This window comes from Coffea eugenioides, chromosome 8 (genome assembly GCF_003713205.1).
Source record: "Coffea eugenioides isolate CCC68of chromosome 8, Ceug_1.0, whole genome shotgun sequence".
NCBI classification, from domain to species: domain Eukaryota; kingdom Viridiplantae; phylum Streptophyta; class Magnoliopsida; order Gentianales; family Rubiaceae; genus Coffea; species Coffea eugenioides.
In genome coordinates, this window is record NC_040042.1 from 10,932,749 (window position 1) to 10,945,863 (window position 13,115).

The following is a 13,115-nucleotide window of genomic DNA, read 5'->3' on the forward strand; positions in this document are numbered from 1 at the left end:
GGCTTGGCACGTATGCAAGAACCCCGGATTCCTGTCAAGAGTCTTGTTTGGTGCAGGGCTATGCGAGTGGGCTTCCTTTTCTTGAATCGTGGCAGCAAGCTAGATAAATAGCCCAACGTAGATGCCCAAGTAAAAAATTGGCCCATGATTGGCCTGAATTGTCCAGTTGCGTCATTACAAGAAAAAATTAGCTATTGTGAGTAACTAATTTGGTCACAAAAGCTATTGATCAGTTCTCATCTAATTTTGGAAACTTGATTTTAGCTTTTAATTTTGGAAAAGCTATTTTATTGTGTTCTCAACTGATTTTAAAAAATTGATTTTAGATTGTTTAGGCCCAAAAAAGCTAATAATCAGAAGGAGGTTTTGAGGTGCTTTTGGATTTTGATTTGGGCTTACTTTTTCACATAGACAAAATTACCCTTCAAATTTTAACATAATTATTAAATCATCTAAAGATTAGATAACTTTTTATGGCCTTTCTATTTTCTTCATTTTCTCATTTCACTTCTAGATTCATCTATATATCCCATGTTTTTCTCATCCATCAATTCATAGGCTTCATAAGCAAAGTAATTAAGTACATCAAAAATTATTTAATTAGTACAAAAATTTATTTATGTAGCATTTAAGGGTAATATGGTCATCTTCTTGTTAAAATCATCTTTTTAACTTTTTTTCAAGAATATCTCTGCATTTATTAAAATAGCTTTTGAAATAGTAAACGAGAACACATTCTGTAAATTAACTTTTACAAAATCAGAATCAATTGAGAACATGCTCGTAATATCATTATCCATCACAAATAGATTTACGACTTCAATAGAGGAGAAGCAAAAGAAAGGCTTTATATAAAATTCTCGTAGAATCAAGAATGAAGTTTTCATTCACCCCACGGGTGGAAATATGAATCTAAATTTGGTAAATGACTCGTGTTATAATCTTTTACATTCTTTGCCTTTTCGTTCATCACCTCGTGACTTGTAAATAAGGATTACTGTCCACGTAATTAAAAGACCAATTGTAAATCACAAATGAATTTTAAACTATTATTTATGCCTTGAAGACTAAGCCATACTTTTTGGTTAGCACCACCAGTATGATGTTAGTTTTTGCAATTCACAACAATCTAACAACTTAGTCATGGCTGCAATGTAATATAATCGCAGTCTAAAAAATTAGCACATGAAAGAATTTGCTACAACATATGTCGCAGTTTCTTTTATTTTATTACACAAATAAAACAGCTTGATTTATATTGCAAGCTACAAACTACATGTATTTTTCTTTTGTACATTTGGTTCCAACTAGAGCTCGAACCATCAGGGTATGTCTTTGTTGTGACAATAAGGATGAGGTTCTTTCTGATTTGAGACAAGCACTTGAAACCTTGCTACGAGAACAGCAAGGGCAGAAATTTAAACCTTAGGAAGTACGATGATGAGTCATGAATGTGTTAGAGATGACCGGCTGCGATCAAGCGAATCTGGAGAACTCTACATGACTAATTCCACTTTATACCTCTTGAACTTGTATCTTATTCTCACTTTGTACCCTAAATTTTAATTTTGGCCATATTATGCCCTAACTCTCGAATTCGTCCTATTTGAATCTAATCACTAACATTGCAAGCATGCACGAATATGCAAGTTATAATTAAAAAATTAGAAAGTGCAGATGACAAACTTTCCCTCATTTTAATAATTCCCTAATGTAGATGCCTTGATTCTCAAATTTCACATTCCTTTTTTCCAAACTTTCTCAAATATCTTCCACAAACTTGGAAAGACTTATTAAGTATGGGGTAAGTAAAATATGCATTGTAATTGCAGCAAATAAGACCCATATAGCTTGAATAAAAAGAACGCTCAACATTTTAGAATAGGATTAATTACAATTTACCCCCTTGAACTTGACCCTTTTATAGCACTTTGCCTCCCTGAACTTTAAATATATACACTTTATCCCCTTCGTTGACTAGTCAAACATTACTGATAAATTCTCCACCCAAAATTTTAACAAAATGACAGTAATGACCTTACGTAATAGTTCTAAACTAATGTTATACTTTTAATTAGAATATAAAACATCTTATTTGAAAAAACACAAGGCCACATGATTTAAAAAATAAAAAGTAAAGATGGTATAATACCAAAGAATTGAAAAATTGTATTGTTGAGAAAAGAAGAATTTAAAAATTTCTAAAACATCTGCACAAGTTTTCCATCGCTTATCTTTCTTTGTTAAATTATAAGTGGATTAGTTTTGTTAATTTTTATTTACCTTGCAACCTTTACAAGATTTTCATGAGTCAATAAAATGCTATTTGGTGATTTTGTACTGCATTCATATCTTGCTTTATATTTTGTTTGAATTCTACATTTAAAACATCTAAAATTTGTCTAAATACATTTTTCAATACATTTTTATTTTTAATCATTTTTATCACATATAAAACACATTAAAAAGTGCTACAATAAAAGAATATAAGCAAATATATTTCATTCTGAATGCACTAATTGATTTTATTTCACTTAAAATAAGTATTGGTATTAGCATTGAGATAATACACTGAGTTCCTTAGACATCTTTATTGTGAATTATCTAATTCATTTTAATACTAAAAGATCGAAATGCATAGTATAATTGTGTTTAGATGCATTTAGCAATTATTAAAAAATATATATTTATTATGTTACAATTATTATGTGTGTTTAATAATTAGGCAGGGATATCTAAATGTACAAATTTACATAAACTTACATACATGTAGATTTTGAAATTACCCAGGTCCGAACTCAATTATTGAACCACACATGGCATTGACTTGGATATACTACAGTCCAAGCATTACGCCAATCACTTTGTTAATTACTGTTTTGTTTTTGGTAGAAATAGGAGTGTTGATTATTTACCAGTATAGTTGAGTCTCTACGAATAATCCCTATAATATATGCAAAAGCTAATAATTTAACCCAACAAGTGGTAAATTACAATGGTTGAGTTTAGCTGATAATCATGAGGTTTCTCATTTGACTCTCGAGTCGTTACCTTTTTTCCTATCCTCTTGTAAGATTTAGAGTCTGCCGTTAGATTCGAAAAAAAAAAAAAAGTTAAAAGACATCAAATTTGACACTCAAGCTTGATAAGAAATCTGCACAACTGTTTCAACTAACTATAAGACTGTTAAAACCTGACCTGATTTCCCTCGGAATAGGTCTTGCATTATGCTATCAAAGAAAAATATGAGGAGGCATTTCACACTTGGCTTTCAGCGGATCTGTAGCCAAAACATGGTGAATTACTCTTTTCAACACCAATGATTTGCGTGATTCTTTGACCAAGCTAGGCAATGACATGACACGGTGAGGGACACCATAGTAACATGTGTTAAGAAAAATACAGAAAGGCCTAGCCAGCATATTTGCTAATTGTACTTGTTTGGACTTATTAACGCAGCAAAACAACGCTAGAAGGCTCCAGTTTTTGTTTGTTTATCTTTGCAAGGATTATAAGAAAGGGCCTAATGCTTTTTAATGATATTTTCAAGATTCACAGCGTCAATATTAAGGCCTATTTTGGTACTTAAAAGTGTTTAAAGATAATAAAATTTTCATTACCATAATTCTTGTTTGATGTGTATTCTTTTAACAGTCCATGATTATATTGTGTTATCTCAAATCTTTTAGGAGAATTTCAGTTCCTATGATTCATATTTTCCAATCCTGAAATTCCCGCTATTTTACAAATCTTTGGCTTTAACATTGAAGAAAAAAATTTTTGTTCAAGCAAAGCCCAAAGAGAGGGAACATCATTTTCAAACCAAGAAAAGAACAATAATTTTACTTGAAAGCCATGGGACTGACAAATCAACCAATCACTATCATTGAGGAGATTCTTTTGATACCAAGAAAAGAACTGTAGGCTCATCTCTATAGTTTGACTTGCAAACTTGCAATTATAGAATATACCGTCATAGCCAAGTGGGCTTCAGTGCGTATCCCAAAAGTCTCCTTGTTTCCTCTATATTCTCAAGCAAAGCTGTTATATGTTGATATGAAAGAGGAAGTTATCACTAACTGAACAACTTTCTAATGGCCTCTTCTTCCACAATTTGTCCACCTTTTCAATTTTCAGCAAAGTATTATCACCCTTCCAATGATGGAAGCAGCTGTGTGAGGGATAGCAGTTTCTTTGGAGGGAAACCAGTGCTGAATCAAGGTGTTGGCTATTCTGTGATTCTTGGATTTGGAGCATTCTTTGCTGTTTTCACCTCTTTCTTGGTATTAAGTTTATACACCTTCTCAAGTCTATGTTATTGAAGTTTTCCTGCCTAGTGAAGTTTCGAACTGGTTTCTGTCTAGATAGGATGTGTTCACTTGACCGAATCCTGTTGACAAATTTTTCTCAGCATAACTGCATCTCGATGTTCACCTGGTATTAGATACTTCTTGATAGATGAATTCTTAGATAGACAGTGCATATTCGTCGTGATTGAAGCATATGAATGGAGAGTAAACTTGAAATTAGGACCAAAACTGAGTAATTGCTTCACCCAAAATGCTTGGTAATTTGATGCATTAAACTCTCAGCATGTTGGATATCTGTTCAATTCTTTTTTGTCTCAAGTGTTCTGCTTTCATGTTTGTCTTTCTTTTTTTTTTTCGAAACGATAGGATTTTTCATTGCTTTAATGAGAAAGAGTACATATACGAGCAACGGCTCGAGAGAAGCTATACAAAAAGTGTTCTAAGAACACTGAGGAAACAGTCTTTCCTCATCAACAATAACGCCTAAAGCATCTTCACTTAATTTTTTGCTAACTAACATATGTTCTTGTCTACACAAGTCAAAAGAGCACATGCAAAACAACCTCTGTAACTTAGAGATGTCTTCCAGTACTGTTGCCATCTTGATGTCCGCAGGGCTCTGCTGTTTGATTTGTCTCCATAGCTCCTTGTTACAAAACTTCAGCTTCACCTTACTCCAGTTTCGATGCACAGCTTTGCACAAGGCCAGCTTCAGAGCTAGTGCATCGTCTAGGCCTTTGCTTCCCAAACTGATCTCATTCATTAACCACCCTGTCATTCTATTCCTTGCATATTCCTTAACTGTGACTCCTATCCCAACAGTATGCTGTCCTTTTTTCTTTGTTGTTTCTATCTCCATTATCACAGCTCCCTCATTCGTAAAGTTCTGATCTTGCAAATCTTGCCTAGGGGCTGTTTCTTCTGTGCTCTTTCCAAATGTCGTGCCCTCTTCCTGCAGCTGTTCCATCCAATCCTTGTGTGCTCTTGCTATTGTTTTGAAAGGTGTAACTATGTCAGATTTCTCGAATTCCCTCTTATTTCTTTCTTTCCACACCTGCCATAGGATATTAGCCGTTAAACCAATGTGTTCCAACCCCTCTGGTCTAAACCGTGCTTCTGAAATCCTTAGCCACCATCGCTTGAAGTTCCCTTGTTGGTCCTTTGCCCCATCCCACTGAATAGGAGCTGCCTTCCAAATGTTCATCGAATGAGGACAGGTCAACAGGAGGTGTTCTACTGTTTCCTGTGCAGTTCCACAAGTTGTACAAGTAGGATCACCCTGTCCCGATCATGTTTGTCAGAGTGGCATTTCCTCCTCCCTCTCCTTTTGGCTTTCCCCGTGGTTTCTGAGTAGTGGCTTTATTTGGAAAAATGTGCATCCAAATAGAGAATAAAACCAATTGGTGATGACTTGTTTTGGTAGGAAAAGAATGTGATTACCAAATTAAAATTCCACGGAGATTTACAATTGCAAAGGTGAGTTCTAGCAGCAGATTAAAGAAACAGACCCGTCACCAAAAAACCCTTCTGTTCGTTCTTCTTCACTAGATGTAAGTCTTTTCAATGACAATTAAAATCTATTAATTCAGGAAAACAGTGTTTCCTTGTGCATCAGAAAGTCGTGCTCAAGCCTTTCACAATTTAAAACTGCAACAGGCATTTTCCGTGCAAAAAAAGTCTCAAAATTTCAGTCCTTACATGAGTACTAAGACCGTCGTAGCGTTTTCTATTTGATGTAAAATCAGGTATGGTTAGAAAAGCGGTATGTTGGATCCCGCCACACATCAGAATGGTTCAATACGGCAGGCAGAAATGTTAAGACAGGACTTATTGCTAGCGTTATTGTATCTCAGGTAACATGAAGAAATTGTTTCAGCTCTGGCTTTGTTCTAAAAATTAAGTTCAAATATGGTATGCAGTGGACATGGGCTGCAACAATTTTACAAAGTTCAAATGTTGCCTGGGAATATGGAATCAGCGGCCCCTTCTGGTATGCAAGTGGTGCTACAATACAAGTATGTATGAGATCAACATCTCTTAATTACTCTGAAAATAATTTTTGGGGCATTCCTGATGAAAGAAGACAGAACATTACTAGTTTTGTGCTCACGAACAGGTACTCTTGTTCGGTGTAATGGCAATAGAGATCAAAAGGAAAGCTCCTCACGCACACACAGTTTGCGAAATTGTGAAGGCTAGGTCTGTGTCCATTTGGAATATCTTAGCAGCTTATCTAAATCTTACGGATCCTCATTTTGGTTGCAACAGTTTTTCTCCTGACAGAATAAACTCTCTTCTGCTTCACCAGATGGGGAACTGCTGCTCATCTTGTCTTTCTTACTTTCTGCTTTATGACAAACATAATTGTTACCGCCATGCTTCTACTTGGTGGTTCTGCAGTCGTGAATGCTCTTACAGGGGTTGATATATATGCAGCAAGCTTTCTGATACCTCTTGGTGTAATCATCTACACTCTAGCAGGAGGCTTGAAAGCCACTTTCTTGGCTAGCTACATACATTCTGTAATAGGTGTGATACTGCAGCTAGATACATCACTTCATTATTTTTAGACTAGAGATAAAACTTTGTAAACCTACAATTCTTTATCTCAACACCTTTCATCTTCTTTTCACTTTTCAGTTCATGTGGTATTAGTCGTCTTTGTGTACCTAGTGTACGTTGCAAGCAGTGAGCTTGGTAGCCCAAGCACCGTATACAGACGTTTATTGGAGGTTGCCAGCAAATCAAGAAGTTGTCAAGAACCACTTTCTCATGTTGGGCAATCTTGTGGTCCTGTAAGTGGAAATTTCAAGGGTTCTTATGTTACAATGCTGAGTTCTGGTGGTCTAGTTTTTGGGATTATCAACATTGTTGGAAATTTTGGAACAGTTTTTGTTGACAATGTAAGTTCTTCATCACTTGTTCTCTATGTACCTAAACTATTTTTGCTCATCACTTGTCAAGAATCACTTATTCTCTATGCACCTAAATCTGTCATTGGAACTACAGGGATACTGGGTAAGCGCTATTGCAGCAAGGCCATCATCCACTCACAAGGGGTACTTGTTGGGTGGATTGGTTTGGTTTGCTGTACCATTCTCTTTGGCAACATCACTAGGTATAGGAGCATTAGCACTAGATCTCCCAATAACAGCAAGTGAAGCAAGCCATGGACTTGTACCTCCTGCAACAGCTATTGCTTTAATGGGAAAAGGGGGATCCATTCTCCTACTTACAATGCTTTTTATGTAAGTTTTCAACTAGAGGAATAATTTCAGTCAAAATGTGATTTTCATCAAAGGCCATTTAGAGAAGTCCTCCTTGTTTATTTAACCACTGAAACTTTCAATCATCAGGGCTGTAACATCTGCTGGTTCATCTGAGCTCATTGCTGTCTCGTCGCTATGTACTTATGATATCTATCGTACTTACATAAATCCAGACGCAAGTGGTAGACAAATCCTAAAAGTCTCCAGATGCGTGGTCCTTGCTTTTGGATGTTTTATGGGCATCTTAGCAGTCATCTTAAACAAAGCTGGAGTTTCTCTTGGATGGATGTACCTAGCAATGGGAGTTTTTATTGGCTCGGCAGTTCCTCCCATAGCTTTTATGCTGCTATGGCGTAAAGCGAATTCATTTGGTGCCATTCTTGGAACAGTCACTGGTTGTGTTTTGGGAATAATCACTTGGTTATCAGTAACAAAAGTTGAATATGGGAGGGTAAATCTTGATACAACAGGACGGAATGCACCTATGCTAGCTGGAAACCTTGTCTCTATCCTGACTGGTGGAGCTGTTCATGCTTTCTGTAGTTTCTTGTGGCCTCAAGATTATGACTGGGACACTACCAAGAAGATAACGATGGTTGAAAAGGAAAAAAGTGACTTACCAATTGACGAGTTTAAAGAAGAAAAGTTGATCAGGGCAAAAGCATGGATAATTAAATGGGGAGTTGGTTTTACCATTGTAATTGGACTACTGTGGCCTCTGCTTACACTTCCTGCTGGTAAGCCTACAACTTTTTATCATATTCTCATATTTTAGATCATAGGAACCAAAATTTTCATTCTCCTAAAGATGCAGAAACATGTAGCAGTAATCCATAATCCACACATCATAAAGTACTCAATAAATAAGAAACATTAACTAGTGCACTGCATACTCACAAAGCCTTCAAAGTTGCAAAAGAACCATAATGAGCCAAACGGTATATTAGGCATAGACTTTGTGATGAAATTATCCAAGACAGTGAATTCATATACCCATTATTTCATTGGTAATGCATTATTTCCATACGGCCCACTAGATTTTAGCATGTGTTTCCGGAGATACAAATGTTCCGCATTACAGGAAGATAGAATTTCTGCAGTTGCTAGTATCTTACTTCTAATTGTCTAGAGTCTCATTATGTTCAGTGTTTTATGAAGTTACACTTCATTGTATCTGATAGAACAGGAGCTAGTTGAAAAACAACTAGTAGAAACTAAGATGCATCTTTTTTCTTTGTTTGGGCACCTATAGGGGTAGAGATCAACTTTAGATCCTAAATTTTGACAGAAAGCAGGCAAATAAGACCACCATGTTCATTTTATTGGATATTTTTCATTAAACCACTCGACTGAAACAGGGAAGATAGAAGGCATGGCCCATCAATTTCCTCAAACTAGAAGTTCAGGATATAGGATGAAACCACATTGACTAGCTGACTTTCATTTTCATTTCAAGTTAACTAGGTGACGGTCACTAATTTTAACTTCCATTTTTGAAGTTCAAACAATGTCTACCTAATGTTGCAGGGCAATTCAACAGAGGATACTTCACATTCTGGGCTGTCGTAGCTATTGCATGGGGTACAATTGCTTCAGCTGTAATTATTGTTTTACCACTAACAGAAAGCTGGAAAACCATCCAAAGTGTACTTCTTGGTATGTTTACAAACGACAGGCTAATGGAAAAGATTGAAGAATTGAACTTTAAACTGCAAACTGTATTATCAGCACTGCCTGAAGCAGAGAGAATTTACTTACTCGAGAAAGAGAAGACAAAGAAGAGAGAAGCATCAGAAATCGAAGCTCAAATCATTCCTTCATAAACGAGTACATCCCTGTTTAGAAGTAGCTCACCAAAACAGAGTTGTGAAAGCTGTTGATAACAAAACCGAAGTCAGCAATATATATCCTGGACTGAGTTTTCTCCAGTGCTATTATCTGTGAAAATCCTTATATTTAATATCGTGCAGCATATATGGATCTTCTCACCTTGAAAATTGGATGCTGTAAGTCATATTTACGTAAAAAACTGATATACTTTTGAACATCAACCTTTTGTGTAGATTTTTTTTTTTAACACTGTAAGAGAAACTCTTCTCCAAGCATCAACAAAAATTTCAATGGTTGAGGAATTAGAGATACCAGGTTTCTGGCACATTGCAGAGGAGGACGATGATACTTCCTAAGTAGGCAAGAGAATTATGCTGAACACTAATTTATCTGGTTTCTGGCACACTGCTAGTGATGCCAAGAACAAGCATAGCTTCTCTCTAAATGAATGGAGACGCTTTGTTTAGTCCATGGGTAGAACCATTTTTGTACTCTTAGATCCGACTTTAAGTGGAAAGAGACCTTAGCTGAAACCAGAGTAAGGTCTGCATAAAGATAAGCATACGTACCCTTAAAATGTACATTGCTATACTGAAGAATATCAAGACGATTACATTTCTCTGCAATTTACTCCAACATGTTTTTCTTTCTCAATTCTTGTCCCCCTCCAAACGTTGTCAATCTTTTAGCACTAATTTTACCTTTCTAATAAAGAAAAAAGACTACCATTCTCTCCTGAATGAAGTTCCACAGGGAGCCTGATGTATTAAAATAATGAGATTGATTTAACCATCCATGCCTCACAAGTTTAGAATGAAACATGTTTTTCGTCAAGAAACTCAAAAAAATTAGCAAACATGCGCCAATTACATAGACAACCTAATAAAGGAAGCCAACTCACATTTTATCTGCAGTGAACTACTGCTTTACAGAAGGGGGAAAGAAAAAAGGATACATGATTATTTTTACTTAATGACCCAGCAAATCAAGGCACTGAACCATTCATTTTTCCAATTATTCATGGGAAGAATTTCTTTTATCAAAACTAGAGCATCTTGAAATTAGCCAGAGCAAGACAACACCACAAATCAACACAAGGAAAAAATAGTTTTCTTTCCAATATCGATCAGATCTTGGATGCTCTTTTAAACTACTAGTCATTAAATACTTAGAAGGAAAATAAATTATTCAGCAAACTCGGCTATTCCAGAATACTACATTAGCCACGTATTGTGTTGTGTATTACAGGTGCAACAGCATCTTGAGAAGCTTGATATATTTCCAATGATGAGAACTTTATGCCGAAGGGCTAACAAACACTGCAACTTAGAGAGTCTAATTTTACTACACTGAATTAAATAAATGAACTTTTATGCATAATAGTAAAGCATTTACAGAAGGGAGACTGTAGAGAGTGAAAAATTGACTTAATACTCTTCTTCAGCAAAAACATCTCACCCCAAAGTGGTGAAGGGTCTAATAACGACTAAAAAGTATTTTATATCTATAACCTAGCTTCGACAAACTAAAATAGAAGAAGGCTCATTCAGATGTCTGTATCAGATGAACAAAATTAGAATTATCAGCGTCCAAAAAACTTACAACTAACTGCTCAAGGCGAAATCTATACTGTTTTGGCCTTATCTTGGGCGTCCATGACCATTATGAAGCGCAACAAATCATCCCCTCATTCTCCCACTTCAAAACATCATAATCGGCTTCAGAGGACCAATATCAGTAAACCATCTCCATATAGCTTTTGTCTACGATATAGGGCTCAATCATTTATATCAATCCTTAGCCATAGCAAAATTTACCCAAAAGAAAGCAAAAGACAACTTGTCGTGCTCAAAGCATCGCCGAACAGATTCAGTTGATTTCATCAGTTGTCCTAAAAATCTTTCCCACGGTACATAACTTACTTGCCACAAACCCACCAACTAATGTGCATTGAAGTTAAAAATTCATCCATTTCTGGTAATACACACAAGTTCTAGGAGAAATAACTCCATCAGGTGTACATTGGCTAATTCGTGGACACATACCACATGGAATCGAAGCCATTGCCCCAATCTTGAGACTCTCTCCAAGACCAGCTCCTTTTGCAATCTTGTAACATACAGTTCCAATAGGAATAGAGTGATATTCTCCCAAGCCAGTGCTTTTAACCTCTATGACCTCATTGTCCAATACCATAGAGTTCAAAACCTCCGCAATTTGTTGATTTGTGCAATCAAATGTGGTGACTTTGCTCTTGTTCAAAAAGTCATAAACTCCTTCAACAGTTGCAACCTTCTTAGAATTGATTATCTTCAAGCAGAGGCCTTTAAGAACACCAATGAGTTCTTTATCAAGATTTCCATCCACATACCATGCACCACCAGTAACTTCCTTTGACGGTTCAAACTCTGCTGCCATGTAATGCTTTCTCCCCTTGTTCTTGATGTTGACAACCTCTTTTATCAACTTCTTACTTAGAAGCGACTTCAGAGATTTATTGACGACAGTATCAGCAAGATTCGTCTCAAATTTTATATCCCTAGTCCAAATTCCCATATCTTCTTTACTCTTTATCACATTGAAAACTGCACGATCAGCATCAACAAGAGACCCATTGGCAGAACTCGATTCTGGTCTTTTACGCTTGAGAGAAGAAGCATTCATCGAACGACTCATCCTGTCTATTACACAACCCAATATTAAACAAGTTAGTAACAAACCAAATAAGCTCCTCTTGCATAGATAAGACTTTCAACCGAAATTTGTCGTTTTAATGACAGTCAAACAATCAAAACAGGTTTTTCTTATCTTTGATTTCAACCTTTTCTTCTTCTCACCAACAATTGACAATTCAGAGTATCACATACACAAAAATGAATTCACAAGGACAATAGAACGCCGCGATGAAACACAGTTTAGTCCTGCCTTAGGACAAAACCTTGTCTAATTTCAGGATACTAGTACATACATTAGTGAAATTCATAGTCAAATTTCGCTTTCCAAACATTTCAATCAAAACCCTGAACTTCTGATTTCTAATATTTGAACCAGAGGTTTTCTAATATTTGAGCCCAGAAGTTTTATCCTCCAAAGAAACAGCTAAGCAAAAAAGCCCATGTCACAACAACCGCCAACCAAGACAAAAACTTGCAGCAAATGCAGTAATCAAACAACTCCCCAAGCAGTTTTCTCCTTTTATACTAAATCGTTTCAGTAAAATGAAAAATATATATATATATATATATGTTACCAGAAAACAACGGAGCTCCAATGGAGATTCGGGCTCGGGTGAATGATGTAATCGGGTCCTTTGGAAAGCAAAGTTACCCTCTCTTTCTTGCTGCAACTCACCGGAGAGAGGGAGAAGAAGAGAGAAACGTAGAGAGGAAAAGAGTCGTGCGGTTGGATGACTACTGGCCGGAATAGTTGGGGTCTCGGACTGTGGCGGCGCGTGGGAATTGGGTAGAACGGTGGCTTGGGTGGATGTTTAGTAGGGATAGGCCTTTTTGGACTGAAAACGATGGAGAAGAAAACAGTTTCAAAAATTTCACTTTAGCCCTAAATCTTCTGTTCTATGTGCTCAACCCCCTTTAGAGTATTATATCACAATTTTCCCCACTAGACTTTACTTTTGAATGTTACATATTGGCCCATCAACTTTTTTTTTAAAGAAATAATTACATTAATTGAGTTTGACTAACATTAA

The 13,115-nt window shown here is 36.1% G+C and overlaps 2 protein-coding genes across 3 annotated transcripts; one reads left to right on the forward strand and one right to left on the reverse strand.

Moving 5' to 3' along the window:
• Positions 1–4,011: 4,011 nt before the first annotated feature.
• On the forward strand, positions 4,012–9,618 carry LOC113781179 (urea-proton symporter DUR3). The gene is made up of 9 exons (XM_027327051.1): positions 4,012–4,283; positions 6,056–6,163; positions 6,230–6,325; positions 6,427–6,509; positions 6,619–6,839; positions 6,951–7,213; positions 7,320–7,558; positions 7,667–8,316; positions 9,107–9,618. The coding sequence occupies exons 1-9, from the start codon at positions 4,095–4,097 to the stop codon at positions 9,400–9,402; spliced, it is 2,145 nt and encodes a 714-aa protein (XP_027182852.1). The 5' UTR covers positions 4,012–4,094; the 3' UTR covers positions 9,403–9,618.
• A 1,206-nt stretch (positions 9,619–10,824) lies between these two features.
• LOC113779901 (DNA-directed RNA polymerase III subunit RPC6) lies at positions 10,825–12,882 on the reverse strand. Of its 2 annotated transcripts, none has more exons than XM_027325676.1 (2): positions 12,660–12,882; positions 10,825–12,086 (listed from the first exon to the last, which is right to left on the reverse strand). In XM_027325676.1, the coding sequence occupies exon 2, from the start codon at positions 12,083–12,085 to the stop codon at positions 11,366–11,368; it is 720 nt and encodes a 239-aa protein (XP_027181477.1). In that variant the 5' UTR covers position 12,086; positions 12,660–12,882; the 3' UTR covers positions 10,825–11,365. The 2 variants fall into 2 exon arrangements, with proteins under 2 accessions (XP_027181477.1, XP_027181478.1); XM_027325677.1 differs by having other exon boundaries at positions 10,825–12,090.
• Positions 12,883–13,115: the final 233 nt, after the last annotated feature.